This window comes from Equus przewalskii, chromosome 14 (assembly GCF_037783145.1).
Source record: "Equus przewalskii isolate Varuska chromosome 14, EquPr2, whole genome shotgun sequence".
Taxonomy (NCBI): Eukaryota; Metazoa; Chordata; class Mammalia; order Perissodactyla; family Equidae; genus Equus; species Equus przewalskii.
In genome coordinates, this window is record NC_091844.1 from 18314667 (window position 1) to 18335435 (window position 20769).

A 20769-nucleotide genomic window follows, 5' to 3' on the forward strand; every position below is an offset into this window, starting at 1 on the left:
AGTGCAGATGTAGACTAATTCTGAGCAGTTGCCAACAGTTTGGCTGGATGGTCAGGGATCCAAAAGGAACAGGATTGTGTGATTGGTGAAAAGAAAGTCTGGGGAAGAGGTATATGGAGAGACTACTTGAATGAGTATATACTATGAAAATATTTGTGTTCCATGTGAATGCCCATCAAAAGGCATGCACTGCAGAGACTCTTCATAAAAATAGGTGTACACAAATGACATGCTCTCTAATGTCAGCCAGCGGTCTCTTGCTCCAGCCATCCCCAGTGCTTGCTCAATGAGCTCAGGACCCATGGTAGTGGGGATGGAGAATATGCATGGGCTCGACAACATGGACTTCCCTTCTCCTGACCTGATTAGTACTTCTGCTGAGTATCTAATCTGCCAACAGCAGGGATTAACATTGAGCCCCTCATATGGCACTATGCCTTGTGGGGATCAGCCAGCCACCTGGTGCCAGGCTGATTACCACCTTCTATTATAGAGGCAGAAATCCGTCCTCAGAAGAATAGAAACATTCTGGACACAGATTTGCCTTCCCTGCCCATAATGCTTCTGCCAGCACCACCATGCACTGGCTCACAGAATGTCTTATCAACCATCATGACATTCCACACAGCACTGCATCTGGTCAAGGAACTCTTTTCACAGCAAAAGAAGCGCAGTAATGGGCTCATGCCCATAGATTTAACTGCTCTTACCACATACACCACTATCTGGAAGCAGCTAGCCTAACTGAAAGGTAGAGTGGCTTACTGAACACTGTTACAGTACCATTTGGTCCTCTTCTTTTACAGGATGCAGTACATGCTTCGAATCAGAGACCATTATATGATGCTCTCTCCCTCAGAGCCAAAATACATGGGTCTAGAAAACGCGCAGATGTTGGAGTGACTCTTCTACTACACCTAATAACCTTCTTGCAGAATTTTTGCTTCCTGTACCAACAACTTTAATCTCTAATGGTTTAGAGATTTTAGTTCCCAAGGGAGGAATACTTCCACCAGAGAACACAATAACGGTTCCACTAACTTAGAAGATGAGGGGTCGGCCCCGTGGCCGAGTGGTAAAGTTTGCGTGCTCTGCTGCAGCAGCCCAGGGTTTCGCCAGTTCGGATCCTGGGCATGGACATGGCACCGCTCATCAAGCCATGCTGAGGCAGCGTCCCACATGCCACAACTAGAAGGACCCAGAACGAAAAATACACACCCATGTACCGGGGGGCTCTCGGGAGGAGGAGGATAAATAAAATCTTTAAAAAAAAAAAAAAAAAGATGATACCACCTGGGCATTTGGGGCTACTTATGTTACTGAACCAATAGGGAAAAAAAAAAAAGTGGGGTGAGGGAGTGTAATCTACCTGTCAGAGCGATTGATCCTGATTACCAAGGAGAAACTGCATTGTTCTCAGACAATGGACACAAGATGGACTATATCCACAGTAAACGTTAACAGAAAACTAGAGCAACAAAGAAAAAGGGTGGGGGGCGGGGTGAGGGGGCAGGATGGGCAGGATGATTAAGGAGTTAGACCCTCGGGTTTGAAGGTTTGGGTCACTGTCAGGTAAAGGACTCCAACTGAGGTTCAGGCTAAGGGCAGAGTAAATGTGGAAGGGGTAGAGGAAGAAGGAAGCACAGTTATCAATTATAACGTTGCGACCAATTACAGAAATAACAGCTATAAGTAGCTTTATTTTCTATTTGCTTGTTATTACATCTGTGATAATTTGCATATGCTAACCATTTTTCCTTTTTCCATTTTTATTTTACATACAACTTGAAAGTTAACTTGACAACTTAGTCTTTAGGCAACAGACTATTCAGTGGGACTGTGAATGGATCTGAGGAGTAACCAACATAGTCACCAATGGATACACGACTCTTGGGACTGTGCATTTCATTTTGGGAAAGGGTGGAAACTTGTTCACTCATAAAAAGGGTAGCTATTTTTTGTCGGGCAGAATACAGTGTGGTTTTCTTTGTGGTTGTTGCTGTTGCACGGGAGCTCAAATGTGTGTACAAAAGCGCATATGGAAGCCGAGTTATCAAAGGAGTGGACTGCACCAGTTATCAGTTTAGTGCCTCTCAGCTCCAAATTCACCCTTTTTGCCTGCTCTGTGGAAATGGATTTGGGCCCTCTCGATTTTTTTCTTGCCAGAGCCACTGAAGCTTTGTCAGAAGAGTGTGCTGGAGACACACGGCAGGAAGAGAGCGCTTTCCTTCCCAGTCCCAGTGTGCCTACTTGAAAGCAGACATCCAGCATCAGGCTCCTGCTGTGCTTGTGGAGTCTCCGGTGCCTGGCTCCTGCAGCGCACAGCAGCCAGCAGCTTCACTGGGCACTCTCCTCCTTCCCAGGTAGTTTGGCAGCAAAGTGAGACACCTCCCCGTCATGTGCTTTCCCTAATGCACTAGAGAGCAGGTTTCTGACAAGTTCCAGGGAGTAGACTTTCACCAAGGCCTGGATCTCAGCCCTGGACATTCTGTGTCAGCCCTAAGGGTAGCAGCTGTTCCTCATATCTGGTATCCCGACATTCTTTAGAGTTCTCCTTATTTATTACTAGTTAATCCCTGGTTACTCCAATCCTGTTACAGTTGATAATTCTTGAAATTAAACTTTCCCTGATCAAATTATTCTATCGTTTCTCTCTCCTGATTGGACCTGGACTAAGCTGGCACTAGCTTAGACTAGACAGTGGCAGAGAACAAAAAGTGGGGAGATTCAAGAAAAAATTACACAGTAAAATTGACAGAACTTGGTAACATTTTAGACAAGGGAAGTGGGGGTGGAGGAAGGATGACTCCTGGATAAATTTCCAGCTTATATAACTGGATGGATGGTGGAACCTTTCACCTACATAGAAACCACTGGAAAGAGACTAAGTTTGAGGAGAAAACTCACACGCCCAAGTTTTGGAAAATGTTGAGTTTAAACTGACTTTAAGACATCCCAAACATATCAAGTAGGCAGTTGGCTCTAAAGTTTAAAAATTGGGAGCCAGCCCAGTGGTGCAGTGGTTAAATTCACACGTTCTGCTTCAACTGCCTGGGGTTCGCCGGTTCAGATCCCAGGTGTGGACCCAAGTACTGCTTGGCAAGCCATGCTGCGGCAGGCGTCCCACATATAAAGTAGAGGAAGATGGGCACGGATGTTAGCTCAGGGCTAATCTTCCTCAAAAAAATAACTAAAATTTAAAAATAAATAAAGTTTAAAAATTTAGAGAAGTATGGAATTAAGATTTGTTTGACTGATCGCCCTGAAGGTGGTAAGTGAAGCCACAGGCATGGCTGAAATGGCCTAGGGAAAAAGTAAACAGCGAAAAGGGAGGGCCTAGCATCGTGTCTTGAGGAATCCCAACTTTTAATGCTGGATAGAGCAAGAAGAGCCTGCAAAGGAAATCTGAAAGCTGTCAGAGAGGTAGAGGAAAATAACGAGAGTATTATGTCCCACAAGAAAAGGGTGGCAGCCACAGAAGTGCGCAGCTCCTACCTCCCTTTAAGAGAACGTGCTGTAGTTGACTGACTGCTGCCAGTGGCTGTGTCTACAGATTTCCCCCATTCTCAGATCTCCATAGTGCTCAGGCCAAGGCCACACTTCCTCCAGGCTGTTCCTAATCAGTGACTACACTTGATGAAAGCCACATCTGCTCGATTCTTCTGACAGGCAATCTGTGCTCTGGGCTCCCCCCTGGCCTGGCACAGGCGTTCTCAGGACTGCACTGCGGTCAGATGCTCTTCCCACCTCCCTTCCTTCCCTCTTCCCTCACACAGCCTACACTGCAGGCTGAAACCATCCACCTCCAGACCTCTAGTTAAGCACAGTAATAATTTATCACTTTGTCAGATGTTTTGTTACTTAGAGACAATGCATCCTAACTGACATACCACCCACAAGCTGACAGGAAGACACACATGATGTCAACCAGATAACAGACTGTAGAGCAGACAGTTTGTAAGGATTAAAAAAAAAGTCTTTCCTTTAGGGAGTAGCCTAAGGTAAGGATATAAAACAAGAGGCGGGTTTAAAAACAGGAAAATATTTAATCCACTCCAAAAAACACAACAGGACATAAAAAGAATCACAGGAAAATTATTTACCTATGATGGAAGAAGGATGTTACTGGCCTTGTGCTCTCCGTCCTACAATCCTGAGGCTTTGATGTTTAGAAGAAATGATCTTGTCCTTCAGATACTCCTAGCTACTCAGAAATAAATTATATACATCTGTAAAAGAGGTCTGCCCAGCCTAAGCTACAAGAGAGCTGGACAGGAAGGAGAAAGAAGCAGCAATCTACACTAAATTGACCAAAGAACGGCTGGGTGACATTGCAAAGCAATCCCAGGCGGGTGGGCCCTTCTGATGCTCTGGTGTGAACCACAACCCATAAAAGCAGGCTGGTCCAGGGAATGTGTCAGTCAGCCCACGCTTAGCTACAGCCTCAGTATCTCATTCACCATCTTCAGCCAAAAGCAGCCAGAACAAAGCCCCAGACTTCTCCTTCAAGCCCCCTGTTGGTTGGTTTCATCATTATCTCGCCTCTTCCAAATCTGTAAGAAATGAATACAAAAGATATTTAGGAGCTAAAACTCAATTCACAAATATTTATCGAGTACCAATTCTGCACTAGGCAATGGACAACCTGTCACCCGACTTACGTATTGCTAAATCCCCGGAAACCAACTCAAAATCTTTCAGAAAATTCTTACATTCGATTTTCATTTTCCACTCCCTGCCCCTCTTTCTTACTTTTCATTCCAAATTCCCTTTTTATAAAAGGACTCATAGTCAAGCCTACAACGTCACACAAAGAGCTGAGGGAAGAGTCATCTCTAGAAGGAGAGATGTCTCTCTTTCTTTACAAAGCAATAGCTTTTCCTCAGTCTCCACCTTCCTTCTTCACCAGGTACTAGGGCAGTTAGAGAAGACAGAGACAATCTGCTCCACGAGCTCTCAATCCAGTGGAGAAGACAGTTCAAATGCGATCAGTGCTCCAATAAAGACTTGCAGAAAGTGCTGTGGGGTCACGAGAGATAACTTTGCCTTGAGAATTGGGGAAAGCTTCAGAGACAACTCCTACCTGCCCCCTTGATGATTTCAGGCTCTTCCTTTCGGAAACCAGACCACATACCTCTGCAAAACTAACCTGGCCATAAACATAACCTCCTTACTCACTTGTAAATCTTCCATGCTTCTCCCTGCTGTTCCCTTCTCTGAAAACCGCTCCTTGACTTTCAGGGCCATATAATCCGGCCCCACTCAACTCCCCAGTGCATCCAACCAGGCACCCAGCCTAACCAAGGCTCTAACTCAATCCCATTTCTTGCCTTTGCCCACGTCATTCCTCTCACCAGCCCAACACTCCAGCTATTCGGTGCTCACCAAGCCTGTGGCCCACCCACCTGAATGTAAGCCTCTGACAGTGTGATCATCTGAGGAAGGATGTCAGTCACCTGGAGGTCTTGTAATTCATACCATTTGCCTGTCCCCTGCAAAAAGTATGAAGGGCTGGGTTAGTCGGCTTCCTAAAACCACAAGGGTGTAGAAGGAAGGGATCACAGCAAAAAGTTAGAAAAATCAGAAGAAAAGCTACTAGACCATCATGCAGCCAGTCATAAATAAGACGGTGCTGGACGTCTCTGGACATCATTCCATTTAAAGAGTTTTTGGGGTAGTGATCATGGCAAACTTGATTCCTGCCAAGGATTCCTTAAAGTACAATGGAGTCTCAAACACTTCTGTACACCTTTTAAAAACAATTTAGGTGGACAATAAAAAGAGGAAGCCCTCTATTCCTCACCTAAGATGTCTCCTTGCTACTCAGAAATGACAGACTAGACACACTCACCCAGAAGGTGCAGTGTTAACTCTAAAAGTGGACATTCCCACCCTCACTCCAGAGAACACAGCAATAGTCAGCCAAGAAAAAGTGTCCCGTGTGGCCTACAAAACCAGTGCTGTGAATACTGCAAATTCTACCTCATTCCGTGCTTCCATAACAAGGAGAAAAGAGGTTTCTGGAATATGGCAGAGAACTTCTGGAAGCCTGCCTGCCTCATCCATCCAAATTTCTAAGAATGCCAAAGATAGATACCTAAAAGACAGGTATTCCAGATATTCTGGCTATTCCAATAGTTCGGGATATAGGAAACAAAGAAAGTTCAGGATCACATAATCAAGTCCCCATTCCTGGTCCAAGGACAGGTTAAGAACATGATGAAACCAAGTATCTGGATCAAATGCCAATTCTACCGACTTCAGATAAAGCACTAAAGCTCTGAGCCTAGGTTTCGTCGTCTGTAAAAAAGATGTATTAACACTTGTCTCGGAGGTGTGTGTTAAGGAGGTAAATGAGATGAACATGCATTAGCCATTTGGCATACTTTCTAGCACACAGTAAAGTGCTTGATAAACAGAAGCTAGTTATTATTAAACTAGAGTCCTGGAAGAGACTAATAAATTAGAACAATATGTGCTAATAATCTGTGTGATACCAAATATGTCAAGCACATGTTTCATCCATTTTCAGCTTGAGACAAATTCATAAAATTGTTTTTAGCTGAAAGGGAACCTCTACACCCAGTGCTTTGTAAACTTTAGTTTCATACAAATCAGAGGGTTTTATTAAAATGCAGATTCTGATTCAGTAGGTTTGGGTGGGCCTGAAATTCTGCATTTCTAACATGCTCTCAGACAATGCCACAGCTGCCGGTCCAAGAATCCCACTCTAGGTGGTAAGACTCTAGTCTGAGACAGTGATTTTCAAACTTGGCTGCACACCAGAATCTCCTGCCGAAATTTCAAACATCACAATGCCTGGGTTCCACCTCCGGATAAGCTAATGCAGAGTCTCTTAACCTTAAGTGACATTTTTGGCCAGAAAATTCTTTGCTGCGGTAGCTGCCCTGTACATTGTAGGATATTTAGCAGCATCCCTGGCCTCTACCCCAGTTGAAAAATAACAGGCACAGATTACACTGTTCTAATGTAACTGGCCTGGGGTACTGCCCAGGCACCAGGATTTTTCAAAATCTCCCCAGGTAAATCCAATGTGCAGCCGAAACAGAGATTAGCCTTAACTAATCACTTAAGCCTTAACTCTATCACTTGTGGAGTCTCAAAGTCAAGGCCAAGAAAGGGCAAACTGAAAGGAGCTACCCTCTGAAATGCCAAAGGAACGACACCTGTTTTGGCCACTCTGTGCCATGACAAGTCAGCGTCACTCACGTGATGAAGCACATGGATCCGGTAGGAGCCCTCGGAGGGCTTGCCGTCGTGTACGATGTTGGCAATGAGGTCGTAGGTGGTATTCTTGTGGACTGCCTGTACTTCTTCAGACAAGTATTCCCTCAGATCCACATTTCTGGTGATGATGAAAATAAAGCCAAAAGATCAGACAAAGGCTGTGAGGTCAGGGAAAGCATCCTACACAAAGGGATCACAAAGCTGTTGAACCCGACTTTAGGACCCTGGCTTGAAGGAGGTTTGCAGAGCCACAGAAGCCCAGGTTTGTGGGAATTCACATAATTCGCCATAAAAATGAGGCTTTCTAATCAAACTAGAAAGATAGGTTCTGAGGGAAAAGTACATTTTAAAAGCATGTCTAGCAACCAAAAGAGGAGGGCCTGGAGTAATTCAGACTTGAACTGGAATCTGGGCTCTGCCACTTCAGAAGTGTGTGTGATGAGCAGGTTACAACCTAAGCCTCTTCTACGAGATGAGAATGTGAGTCACCGACTCCACCGAGATGGTGAGGATTAAGTGATGGGACAGGTGTAACCACCTCACCCTGTGCCCTACCCGGGAATCAACTGCAGCTGCAGTGTTCAGGCAACACAGTCTCTGGCCTCAGGCTACGGAAGGCCTGACTACATAACTATGTGGGTTGCTGCTGTATATAACTGCTGTAACAATCTCAATAGGACAAACCAGGCAGATCATCCAGATTTTTTTCTATTTTCTGAGAACTTCCTTCTTTGATTTTTTTTCTTTTAGTCAAGTAAGCGGAAAGGTTACAAGTAACAGAAACCCACCCAAGGTAGCGTAAGCACCAAAGAGGAATTTATTCTAGGTTTTCAGACTAGGAAATGCAGCTGGAACCACGCAATGGAGAAGAGGCAGGACTCAAGAGAGCTGCTTGCTCTCTTTCCTGCTTTTGGCATCAGCTTTGTTCTTCTTCCCCCATTTGCAGTCTGGCTTTCTCTTCTTTATGTGACCCACCTGTTACCCCACAGCTTCCAATTTCTCAGTTCTGGCTGCCAAAATATACTACTGACTAGGTTCCTTCAATTGGGACTTAGAAACATCAGATTTATTCTTACTATCTGTTTCAATCCTGTCTTCCTTTGACTTGAAGAAGCTCTTTAGTCTGATGAAGTCCCATTTGTTTATTCTTTCTGTTGTTTCCCTTTTCTTAGAAGACATGGTGTCCGAAAAGGTCCTTTTAATACTGATATCAAAGAGTGTACTGCCTACATTTTCTTCTAGAAGCCTTATCATTTCAGGTCTTACCTTTAAGTTTTTGATCCATTTTGAGTTCATTTTGGTGAATGGTGAAAAAGAATGGTCAATTTTCATTCTTTTAAATGTGGCTTTCCAGTTTTCCCAGCACCATTTGTTGTAAAGACTTTCTTTTCTCCATTGTATGCCCTGAGCTCCTTTGTCAAAGATTAGCTGTCCATAGATACGTGGTTTTATTTCTGGGCTTTCAATCCTGTTCCATTGATCTGTACACCCGTTTTTGTACCAGTACCATGCTGTTTTGATTACTGTAGCTTTGTAGTATGTTTTGAAGTCAGGGATTGTGATGTCTCCAGGTTTGTTCTTTTTTCTCAGGATTGCTTTAGCAATTCGGGGTCTTTTGTTGCCCCATATGAATTTTAGGATTCTTTGTTCTATTTCTGTAAAGAATGTCATTGGGATTCTGATTGGGAGTGCGCTGAACCTGTAGATTGCTTTAGGTAGAATGGACATTTTAACTATGTTTATTCTTCCAATCCAAGTACATGGACTGTTTTTCCATCTCTTATGTCGTCATCCATTTCTTTCAGAAAAGCCTTGTAGTTTTCATCGTATAGGTCTTTCACTTCCCTAGTTAAATTCACCCTGAGGCATTTTATTCTTTTTGTTGCAACTGTGAGCGGTATTGTGTTCTTGAGTTCTTTTTCTATTAGTTCGTTATTAGAGTATAGAAATGGTACTGATTTATGTAAATTGATCTTATACCCTGCAATTTTGCTGTAGTTGTTGATTATTTCTAAAAGTTTTCCAATGGATTCTTTGGGGTTTTCTATATATAGGATCATGTCATCTGCAAACAGTGAGTTTCACTTCTTCCCTTCCTATTCGGATTCCTTTTATTCCTTTCTCTTGCCTAACTGCTCTGACCAAAACCTCCAGTACTACGTTAAATAAGACTGGTGATAGAAGGCATCCTTGTCTCATTCCTATTTTCAGGGGGATGGCACTCAGTTTTTCCCCATTGAGTATGATGTTGGTTGTGGGTTTGTCATATATGGCCTTTATTATGTTGAGGCAATTCCCTTCTATTCCCATTTTTTTCAGAGTTTTTATCATAAATGGCTGTTGGATCTTGTCAAATGCTTTCTCTGCATCTATTGAGATGATCATGTGGTTTTTATTCCTCAATTTGTTGATGTGGTGTATCACATTGATTGATTTGCAGATGTTGAACTATCCCTGTGTCCCTGGTATGAATTCCACATGATTATGGTATACGATCCTTTTGATGAATTGCTGAATTCGGGTTGCCAAAATTTTGTTGAGAATTTTTCCATCTATGTTCATCAGCAATATTGGCCTGTAGTTCTCTTTTCTTGTGGTGTCCTTGTCAGGCTTTGGTATCAGCGTGATGTTGGCCTCGTAGAATGTTAGGAAGTATTCCATCCTCCCTAATTTTTTGGAATAGCTTGAAAAGGATAGGTATTAAATCCTCTCTGAAAGTTTGGTAGAATTCCCCAGGAAAGCCATCTGGTCCTGGGGTTTTATTCTTTGGGATGCTTTTGATTGCTGTTTCAATCTCTTTCCTTGTGATTGGTCTGTTCAAATTGTCTGCTTCTTCTTGACTAAGCTTTGGGAGATTGTAGGAATCCAAGAATTTATCCATTTCCTCTAGGTTATCCATTTTGTTGGCATATAGTTTTTCGTAGTATTCTCTTATAATCCGTTGTATTTCTGTGGCGTCTGTTGTTATTTCTCCTCTTTCATTTCTGATTTTGTTTATTTGAGCTCTCTTTTTTTCCTTGTAAGTCTGGCTAGGGGTTTATCAATTTTATTTATCTTCTCAAAGAACCAGATCTTTGTTTCATTGATCCTTTCTACTGCCTTTTTTGTTTCAATAGCATTTATTTCTGCTCTGATTTTCATTATTTCTGTCCTTCTGTTGACTTTGGGCTTTGTTTGTTCTTCTTTCTATAATTCAGTTAGGTGTAGTTTAAGATTGCTTATTTGGGATTTTTCTTGTTTGTTAAGATGTGTCTGTATTGCAATGAATTTTCCTCTTAATACACCTTTTGCTGTATCCCATATGAATTGGTATGGGATGTAATCATTTTCACTTGTCTCCAGGTATTTTTTGACTTCTTTAATTTCTTCAATGATCCACTGCTTGTCCAATAGCATATAGTTTAGTCTCCACATCTTTGTGCCTTTCTCAGCTTTTTTCTTGCAGTTAATTTCTAGCTTTATAGCATTATGATCGGAGAAGATGCTTGTTATTATTTCAATTTTTTAAAATTTGCAGAGGCTTGCTTATTTCCCAACATATGGTCTATCCTTGAGAATGTCCCATGTGCACTTGAGAAGAATGTGTATTCTGCTGTTTTGGGGTAAGGTGTTCTATATATGTCTATTAAATCCAACTATTTTAGCTTTTTGTTTAGCTCCACTGTTTCCTTGTTGATTTTCTTTCTGGATGATCTGTCCATTGATGTGAGTGGGGTGTTGAGGTCCCCTACTATTATTGTGTTATTTTTGATATCTTCTTTTAGGTTTGTTAATAGTTGCTTTATGAACTTTGGTGCTCCTGTGTTGGGTGCATAGATATTTATAAGTGTTATTTCTTCTTGATGAAGTGTCCCTTTGATCATTATGTATTGGCCCTCTATGTCTCTCTTTACCTGCCTTATCTTGAAATCTGTTTTGTCTGATATAAGTATTGCGACACCTGCTTTCTTTTGTTTGCTATTAGCTTGGAGTATTGTCTTCCACCCCTTCACTCTGAGCCTATTTGTCCTTGGAGCTGAGGTGTGTTTCCTGGAGGCAACAAATTGTTGGATCTTGTTGTTTAATTCATCTTGCCACTCTGTCTTTTTATTGGAGAGTTCAATCCATTTACATTGAGGGTGGTTATTGATGCATGAGGGCTTAATGCTATCATTCTGTCATTCATTTTCTGGTTTTCCTGTGTTTCCTTTGTTTCTCGTCCTGTGTGTTTTAGCCTACCCATTGACTTCTGCAATTTCTTATGCTGGGTTTTTTAGCTTTTTCCTTATTTATGTTTTGTCTCTCTGTTCTATTTCTTAGTTTAGTGGCTACCCTGCAGTTTGTATTCAGAACCTCGTGCATAACACAGTCCATTTTCTGGTGGTCTCTTACTTCCTTAGCCTAGACTGTTTCAGTCCCTTTCCTCCTGCCTTCTAAATTATTATTTTCATCTCTTATTCCAACTTGTGTTGTGAGTTTGTGGTTAGAGTGATAAGACTGTCTTTGCTCTGGTGGTTTCCTTCCCTTTATCCTAATGCTATAGTTGAATATTTGCTATCCTATTCTGATTCTATTTGTCTCCCTACTCTGTGGTTTGTGACCCCTTTCTCCCTTTTTATCTTTTTTCAGGCATGAGAGCCTTCTTGAGGATTTCTTGTAGTGGAGGTCTTGTGGCTACAAAGTCCCTTAGCTTTTGTCTGTCTGGAAAGGATTTAATTTCTCCCTCATATCTGAAGGATATTTTTGCCGGATAGAGTATTCTTGGCTGAAGATTTTTATCCTTTAAAGTTTTGAATATGTCACTCCAATCTCTCCTAGCTTGTAAGCTTTCCATAGAGAAATCCACTGAAAGTCTGATAGGAGTTCCTTTGTAGGTTACTTTCTTCTGCCTTGCTGCCGTGAGTATTCTTTGTCATTCATTTTTGCCATTTTTATTACTGTAGGTCTTTTTACATTGACAAATCTAGGAGATCTGAAAGCTTCCTCCACACACACTTCTCACTTAATCCTTAGCTTTGGGAAGTTCTCTGCTATTATGTCGCTGAGCACACTTTCTGCTCCATTTTCCTTTTCCACACCCTCAGGAATTCCAATGATTCTTAAGTTGCATTTTCTCATTGAATCAGCTATTTCTCTGAGATTTTCTTCAGTTTTTTTAATTCTTAGTTCTCTTTCTTCCTCTGTCTGGAGCCATTCAACCTGCCTATCTTCAATTATGCTAATTTGCTCCTCTATGGTGTCTACATGGGCATTCAGGGAGTCCGTATTCTGTTTTATCTGGTCCATTGTATTTTTCATCTCTAGTATTTCTGATTGATTCTTCTTTAAAGTTTCAATCACTTTTGTGAAATAACTGCAGAACTCGTTGACTTGTTTCTCTATATTTCCCTTTACCTTACTGAGTATTTTGATGATAGCTATTCTGAAATCATTTTCACTTAGTTTACCTATTTCTAAGTCCTCAGGACATAATTCTGTGTTTTTATTGTTTTCCTTTTGGACTGGAGCTTTTATAAATTGCTGGATGGTAGAGGAGCAGTTTTTGCACATAATGCTATTATTCGGTTGCAGTTACAACCTGTTGCCACTAGATGGGGGTCGAGAGCCACGTGTTCTGAGCCCTCTGCCTTCAGCCGTGACGGCAGTGCACAGAGCAGGTTGGGGGAGGAGGGGCACCTTCTCTCGCACGCAGACCTGGATTCCCATCAGCTCCCGCTCTCTAGTTTCCTGGGGCCCTGGCTTGATGGGGTCCCCCCACGTGAAAGCTTTCCCCCGTTAGAGGGTTTCTGCTGCAGGGGCGGTGGGAGTCCTGGACGATCCCATGGATGCACAGCCCCTCCCCTGCTCCTTCCCTCACCCTCCGCAGTGATCCCAGTCTCTAGGGGAGGGAGCAAAGTTCTTTCTTACCCCATTCCAGCTCCTCCGAGGGTAGCTCCAGCCTCTCCGCCCTCTGTCATTTGGCTGCTGTGGGTCTCTGACAAGCTCTGTGTTATTAGGATTTTTTTGGTTGGAATTCAGTTGCTCCTTCTGATTGTAATTTGGAGGGGAGAGAGTCCCAGGCGAGCTCACTCCACCATGTCACTGACATCACTCGTCCTTAATATCTGAACATTCACTTTCAAATACAGAGAAGCATTCTTGACGTACCCAGAATAAAATCTCCTTCTGTGCGTTTCTTTTTTTTTTGAGGAAGATTAACTCTGAGTTAACATCTGCTGCCAATCCCCCTTTTTTTTTTTTTTTTTGCTGAGGAAGACTGGCCCTAAGCTACCATCTGTGCCCATCTTCCTCTACTTTATATGTGGGACGCCTGCCACAGCATGGCTTGATAAGCAATACACAGGTCCGTGCCCGGGATCCAAACTGGCAAACCCCAGGCCACTGAAGCCGAGCACACGAACTTAACCACTGAACCACCAGGCCAGCCCCTCCTTCTGTGTTTTATGTTTTGAATTCTATCCATCAGTTGAACTACAAATGCATACAGGTTATTGCAAAGTAAAGTGCTATAATAAATGCCTACTGTGAAGACTGTACAAAGACAATTATTAAGAACTGTCACACAGGGAGATTGACAATGTGACTATTAAGACAATATGTCAACTACCTAATTTTAGAAAAAATACACCCTTTTGTAGCCTACAAATATATAAAAATTTAAATAATACATGGTAGAATAAGAGATTGCATCCTATTTCTAATCTCTGTACAATTGTCTGATATGCTACCACTCACAACAGGAAACACAATAATGTCATCTCTGGAAGAATTCACAAGAAAAGCTAACAGTGGTCATGTCCAGTGGTCACTTCTAGATCCATATCTCCATTTGAATTTTAAACTATGTGAATCTATTACCTGTCCAAAAACACAAAAAGGTTTCAATGTGAACCATGTAGTAATAAAGATGCAACTTTGCTCTAATTATATTATGTAGGTTTCTATGTGTTAGTGATAGCTGTTTATTTCTACACACTGACAGTGTCCCATATAGATTACAATAAATATTCACTGTAAAAGATAATTTAGATACAAATCCTAGGAAATCCATGTGAGCTCTAGGTAGCCAAACTGCCTGCTGGCTTCTCCATTGTTTTCTCCTCAGCTTTAACAGATGTCCAGAGTTGGCTGAACGAGACCTAGAGAAATGTTTAGGAGTATTTACGCTCAAATTTTCATGACTGAATTAAACCTGTTTAAGTGGCAAAAGGGAACGAATACACGTTGTATCATTTTGCCTTAGAAAACAGGCAAAGACGCATACTCACCTCCCAGTCAGAACAGCAGTCCAATTCAGAGAACACCTAATTAGCTGGAAGTCAAACTTTAAACCTGTACTCCAAAAACCCTATCTCCAAGTGAGCAGAGGGCACCTAATTGCTGCAAGTCCAATATATTCCTGGTAAAAAGGGGATGTGTTATGAATAAAACACAGGAGAAGAATTAGGTACAAAAAGTGTCCTTTTCATGAAGTGGGGACTTGGAATAACCTAGAACTGTATTACTTTGAAAGTAATTACAGTGCATAAAGTAATTTAAGTGCAGGACTCCAGCATGAGTCACACAATGAGGTTCTCTAAAGACTAATTAGCTAAGAAGTAACCTTTTTCTTAACCTCTCCAAGCAAGCTTTCTGAAGGACACAAACCACTGAAGTCACAGTTACCAAAACTCCAAATGCAACTGGTAGCAAAATGAACATACTCCAGGCCTAATGTAAAAGATATCGACGGGGTAAGGAGACGTCCGCAGTGAGTGAGTAGAAACTACTATCAATACATGGTCCTCCTTCCGGAAGCTGCCCTGAGTCAAGAGTGCTCTTTCCTACCTGGTACAGACTGTGACTGTGGCAATTCACAAGAGTCCAGTTCTGAAATAAAACCGTGACTCAAGAGACTGTCAAAGAAAGCTTCTCTGTGGTCCCACCCAAGGTAGCAGAGAGCTGGGCTCCATGTCCCCCAGGTTCACTCTACTTATCACACACACAAGATGCTAGTGATCACAGGAAGAAAAGTGAGAGAAAAGAAAAAGAAATTCTGTAATCCTTACCTCCCACTGTTCTCAGATTCTTGGTGATCACAGAACTGGAAATAATAAAATGTTACACCCAGAAGGACCCCTAGGGCTCATCTAGTTCAAGCCTCTCATTTTATCCATGAGAGAACACAGGCAGAAAATTGCAAATGACCTGCCCAAGGTCACACAACTAGGACAGTCCAGCAGTCAGGCCTCTTTAATTTTAGATACTACCTTCTTAACACCACATAGAATTAAGAAGTGGAACTATTTTCAAAGAAGAAAATGGGCAATCCTCATATAGTTTGGGGAACTGGGAAATGGTGGGGGACAGAGGGCGTAAGAAAAGAGATGAGCACCTGTCCATTACAGCTCCCAAAAACTTTGTGACGGTTAAAAAAAAAAAACTACTGAACTAAACATCATGTTAATCCTATACCCATCCAGATCCTTCCCAAAAAGAGACTGTCTTAGGGCTCTACTTTTACCTTATCTAAATGCCAGCACACAGAGACCCACATTTCTTCCTGCCAGCCCTGCCACCAGATTTCCCCTCGTTCTCAGAGATACCGTCTACAGAGTGTGAAAAACTGTGTCTCTCTGAAAAATGCATGGTAAATTAAGACCATCTATCAAAATTTATAACTTCCTTGTCAATAAGGAGACATAGAACACATTCCAGACTTTACTCTCTGGTGAAAAAATAAGATAGAAGGACCCCAAGACCACAAGACAAATCTGGAGTCGTCCCCACTGTCCATGCCTAACTACAGTATGCAAGAAGATGTGACAATCAGTGAATGGATGGACTGACTCTAACTGCTCAGGATCATCTTCAAAGCCAGGCAGAACCCGACCTGCCCTACCCTACTTTGATCAACTGCTTTTCCCGGCACTGAAAGACCACACTTCCCAGCAAGCAGCAGGAGAAGGTAAAAGAGGGACTGCCTCCAGGGAAACATCTATTTTTCAAGTCCCTGAAATATTCGTATCCTTCCAATAAAACCCTTTAACTTCCATAGTGTAGGCAGGCTCTGTTCCTTGCAATCTCCAGCTAAGACAGTCCAAAATTAGTAATGGTACAAAAATATGAAAAGAAATTCAGGCTCATTCCCCAAAGAGAAAGTGAAGCAGGGTAATACTCACGTAATAGGGAAGTTGACAATAGTTGGATTCTTCTCCACAAAGAAATTGTTCTTAGTAAATCTCTTAATACAAAAGATTAGATATGGAGGCAGCTTGGTGAGCTGGAAGCGCTTCAGAAAGTTCTCCTTGTAAGTCTTATATTCCTAGAGAGAGAAAAGACAATTATCAAAACGAGTGCTGGAGTACCGGAGCAGGTGCGTGAGTTCCGGTTTGGTTTGGGGTTTTTAGTATACTCTTGCCTTATACTTAGAATTCAGAAGACACTTGATACCAGAAACCACAAACAAGGCTTAGGAATAGCAATTTGGCTAAGGCTGACTAAAATACCTCAACCGTGGGCTGTCTCTCAGCCAGCACATGATCATACTGTTGAACTCTAACCACAGTAATGTGGGTATCCGTTTCTACAAGAGAAACAAAAATACCAAGTGAAAAAGAAGGTTTGCTAAAAGCTGAAGAATTAAAACCATGAAAGTCTCACTCAATTCAAAATAAGGAAGAACTTCCTGATAATTAGATGCATGCACCCATGGAACAGGTACTTTTGAAGCAGTGAGGAGCTCATCAGCATTGAGGGTGTCAACCAACATCCTTCTTCTGAAAGGTCCCAAGACTCGTGGGTCAAATGCAACCTGTCAGGCAACGTTTACTGAGGACTCACTCAGCTGTTCCAGGAGATGGAGTGCTGGAGGACCCAGAACATCTTCCCCAGCCCAAGAGGCTTAAAAGCTAGTGAATACAAATTTACTTTTCCTGAAGACACACACACACAATTTAATATAGTAAAAACTAAGATGCAGGAGGGAAAGATTAGGCATAACCAAAGAGGAAGGACTGATGAGAACAGCCCTGTCTGGAGTGGGTGAGTTTTGGAGGTAAGAAGAGGCCGATTCAGGGATACCCAAGTTTCCCACTAAAATATTTTAATATAAAACTAGGATACTCAAAAAATTTAGGATACACATAATCCAAAACCACCTGGATGATGACCTTACAAAATATCAAGTAAGAGTTTCACTTCCACTCGTTACAGCCTGAGGAGCTCCAAAGAGCTGCCTACCAACAAAACTGGTAAAAATCATTTTACAAAACCACCACCACCACCACCACCATTTAAATTCTCTGGAAATGGTCCCAAGGGCATAGAGCAAATGAAAAAACATTACTAAAGAAAACGGTTTTTAAAATTTTTTTCTAAAATGTTACAAAAAGAAACTCTACTAATTTGGTAAGAAAAGTGAGAGTTGGTGGTATTTGAAACAAGACCTCTCCCTCTCTCCTTCCCAGCTCAGTAAGACAGAAACTCCTCTCTAGACTGGTACAGCCAAAAACTCCATTTCTGATCGTCTAATGGTATAACCAACACGGGAAAACGTCCTTTTGTTGGTATCAAGTAACTCGTCTCAGTGTGGCTGAAATAAAATACTGTATTAAAAGCAAAAAACTTTTTAAAAGATCAAGTAAATGCCAAGAGATTTCACTGCCCACAATTGTATCAATGAACAAGTTGACATCAAGAAGCACTATTTTTAATTATCTCAGACTAGTGAAGGATAGACAGATTTAACACCTAAATGATGTCACAGCCTAACTTACAAGGTTTCTCAGGACTTTATGAGAAAACATGAGGGGAAAGAATTTCACCATGGACATCAGGACCACATTCACAAAGCAAGGAGCAATTTGGTTTTAGCTAAACACCACACTATAATAGCACTGTTAATTTTATTGCTTTCAAAGTTTTGTTGGTATACAACTTATAAGTTTGCTATAATTTTACACTCAAAAGTTGTAAATATAGGAGCTTATACACTAACATTTACGTTTCTACTAATTTAAGTAATATTATATTAAGAATAAATTTAAATCAATACTGAGGGTCCATGGGCATCTTAATATTTCTTAAGTTTGAACAAACAGTGACAATAGGGACCAAGTGGCAGAGCTGAAAAAGTCAGGTGAAAAATCTGAGTTTAGATTCTTAGCTCTGTCACTTGGGGCCGGCCCCATCGCTAAGTGGTTAAGTTCACGTGCTCCGCTTCGGCGGCCCAGGGTTTCACAGGTTGGGATCCTGGGCAGGGACACGGCACTGCTCATCAAGCCATGCTGAGGTGACATCCCACACGCCACAACTAGAAGGACCCACAACTAAAAATATACAACTATGTACCGGGGGGCTTTGGGCAGAAAAAAGGAAAAATAAAATCTTAAAAAGCAAATGCTAAAAAAAACAAAAAAAAAAAACTGAACTACATGAGCCTAAAGTCTCTCTTTCACCTCCCAAAAGTGAAACGAGTCAAATGAACAGGTTAGACATTTCAGGGATCACTGCTCCCTGTCTCGGTGCGTGTGTGACATGGGCAGCTGAACTGTACATGGTCACCCAGGGCTTGTTCTGCTTACTATGCCTGCTCCCAGTTCCTGACAAGTGACTTGGACGTCGGATGGAAACAGTAATGGGGGTCAGGGAGATGTGTTTTAGAGACTTCTTGGGGTGGCTGCCTTGCTCACAACTCCCACTCCTTGACCAGAAAGGACACCTGATCCAAGCGGGCCTTTCAGCCCCTTCCTGGGAACCTGGAGCAGAGCGGCAGAGCCTGCACACTGGAACAGCTGAGATCAGGTTAATGGGACAAGTCAACAGACCACTACTTCTGAGAACCCCATCACTCTGCTCCTTTCCTTCCCAGGTCCTGCTCGCTTCAAGTTTGCCTAGGATCCTAAGAGATACCTTCCAATAAAGTTCCTCTTCTAATTTAACTAGTTTTTTGTTAGTATTTAATATCTGAAAAGAAAAGAACTTTAGCTAATAAAAAGCAGAAAGTGTTTGGAATGAGGCATCAAGTTAAAAAAAAATTCTCCTAGTAAGGAACCAAAAGGATTAAATCTGTTTAGGATGAAGAAAGGAATTAAACCAAGAAACAGTTAACTCAGCAGATAAAAAGAAACTTTTAACTTGATAAAGAGTAATATTACAGTAAGAATAAGTTATTTCATTTTATTTATTTATATAGCCATACACTGCATAACAATGTTTCCGTTAACAATGGACCCTGTATACTATGGTGATCCCACAAGATTAGTACCATATAGCCCAGGTGTGTAGTAGGCAATACCATGTAGGTTTGTGTAAGCACACTCTGATGTTCACACAATGACGAAATGACCTAATGAGGCCATTTCTCAGAATGTAGCCCCATCATTAAGCAACACATGACTGTATTTTAAGTTCTTTTTTTTTCATTTTAACACTGATGTCATATTTTTTAAAAGATGGGAGTTGTTCTTACTTCTGTGAGTTTCTACTGTCTTAAATATCCAGTCCTTTCTCCATACTATCCAAGGGTGGAAGGTTCAAAGGGGTACATGAGAAGTACAAGAGAGGGCACTGTAACTCAAGTTAAGAGTTGGGGGTGATCAGCTGTAAATGGCATGGAGTCTGGGAGGCTCAATAAAGACAATACACTTGGGGCTGGCCCGGTGGCATTAGAGGTTAAGTTTGCATGCTCTACTTCAGTAGCCCAGGGTTCATGGATTTGGATCCTGGGTGCAGATGGACACAGCCCTTCATCAAGCCATGCTGTGGCAGTGTCCCACAAAAAATAGAGGAAGATTAGCAGAGACGTTAGCTCAGGGCCAATCTTCCTCACACACACACAAAAAAATACATTTTATAACACATGCATTACATATACGTGGCGATATCTAAGTATAAAAAGAAAATGAAAAAGTTAAGAGAGAGAAAGGGGTATCAGCTGGGTAGGGATGCAGAGGGTCTACCTTCTCCGTGATGCCGTTAAACTTGGCCAGGATGTTGAAGAGTGGCACCTGGGGGATAATAAGCTGCTCCTTCTCATCCTTATAGAGGGGGGCAGTAGGAAGGTCCAGCGTCAGGTACATAAAGGTGGACTCCACCATCGTCTCCTGGTACTCGTCATTATGGAGCAGCTGCTCTTTTTCTTCTGCTGGCTAGAAATGAGTGAGAAAAAAAGGAGAGAAGGAGCAGCATGAAGACCACCACAGGTTGAAAGAAACAACGCTTTTGTTACATTTACATTTACTTCATTTTATACTGAAGTCAAGGGAGTGCCCAAGAGACCGGGCAGTTGCAAGGGCAGTAGCACCACCTGGTTAGATTAATGTAAGAACCAAAGATCTTCCATCTTCAGAGAGATTTTATTTAAATATCAGACTATTTACAAAGCTTTTAGATTATCTAGAAAGCTTACCTGAGCTTTCTAAAAGAAACACACCAGCACCACCCGGTGGCCAGACCTTTACCCTCACGTGCTGCATTGCATGTTTCAGTCAACGAGGGACTGCACATACGACGGTAGTCATGTAAGATTAGTACCATACAGCCTCGGTGTGTATTGCGCTA

General features: G+C 41.9%; 1 protein-coding gene across 1 annotated transcript in view; it reads right to left on the minus strand.

The window, feature by feature from the left end:
• Positions 1 to 4026: 4026 nt before the first annotated feature.
• Positions 4027 to 20769, minus strand: part of USP39 (ubiquitin specific peptidase 39) — a 30748-nt gene continuing 14005 nt past the window's right edge. Inside the window, exons 9-13 of the mRNA XM_070572210.1 lie at positions 20169 to 20357; positions 16389 to 16531; positions 7231 to 7366; positions 5406 to 5492; positions 4027 to 4553 (exon numbers count right to left, since the gene is read on the minus strand). Of these exons, the coding sequence (XP_070428311.1) occupies positions 4506 to 4553; positions 5406 to 5492; positions 7231 to 7366; positions 16389 to 16531; positions 20169 to 20357 (603 nt within the window). The 3' untranslated portion in view covers positions 4027 to 4505. The remainder of the gene's footprint in view (positions 4554 to 5405; positions 5493 to 7230; positions 7367 to 16388; positions 16532 to 20168; positions 20358 to 20769) is intronic.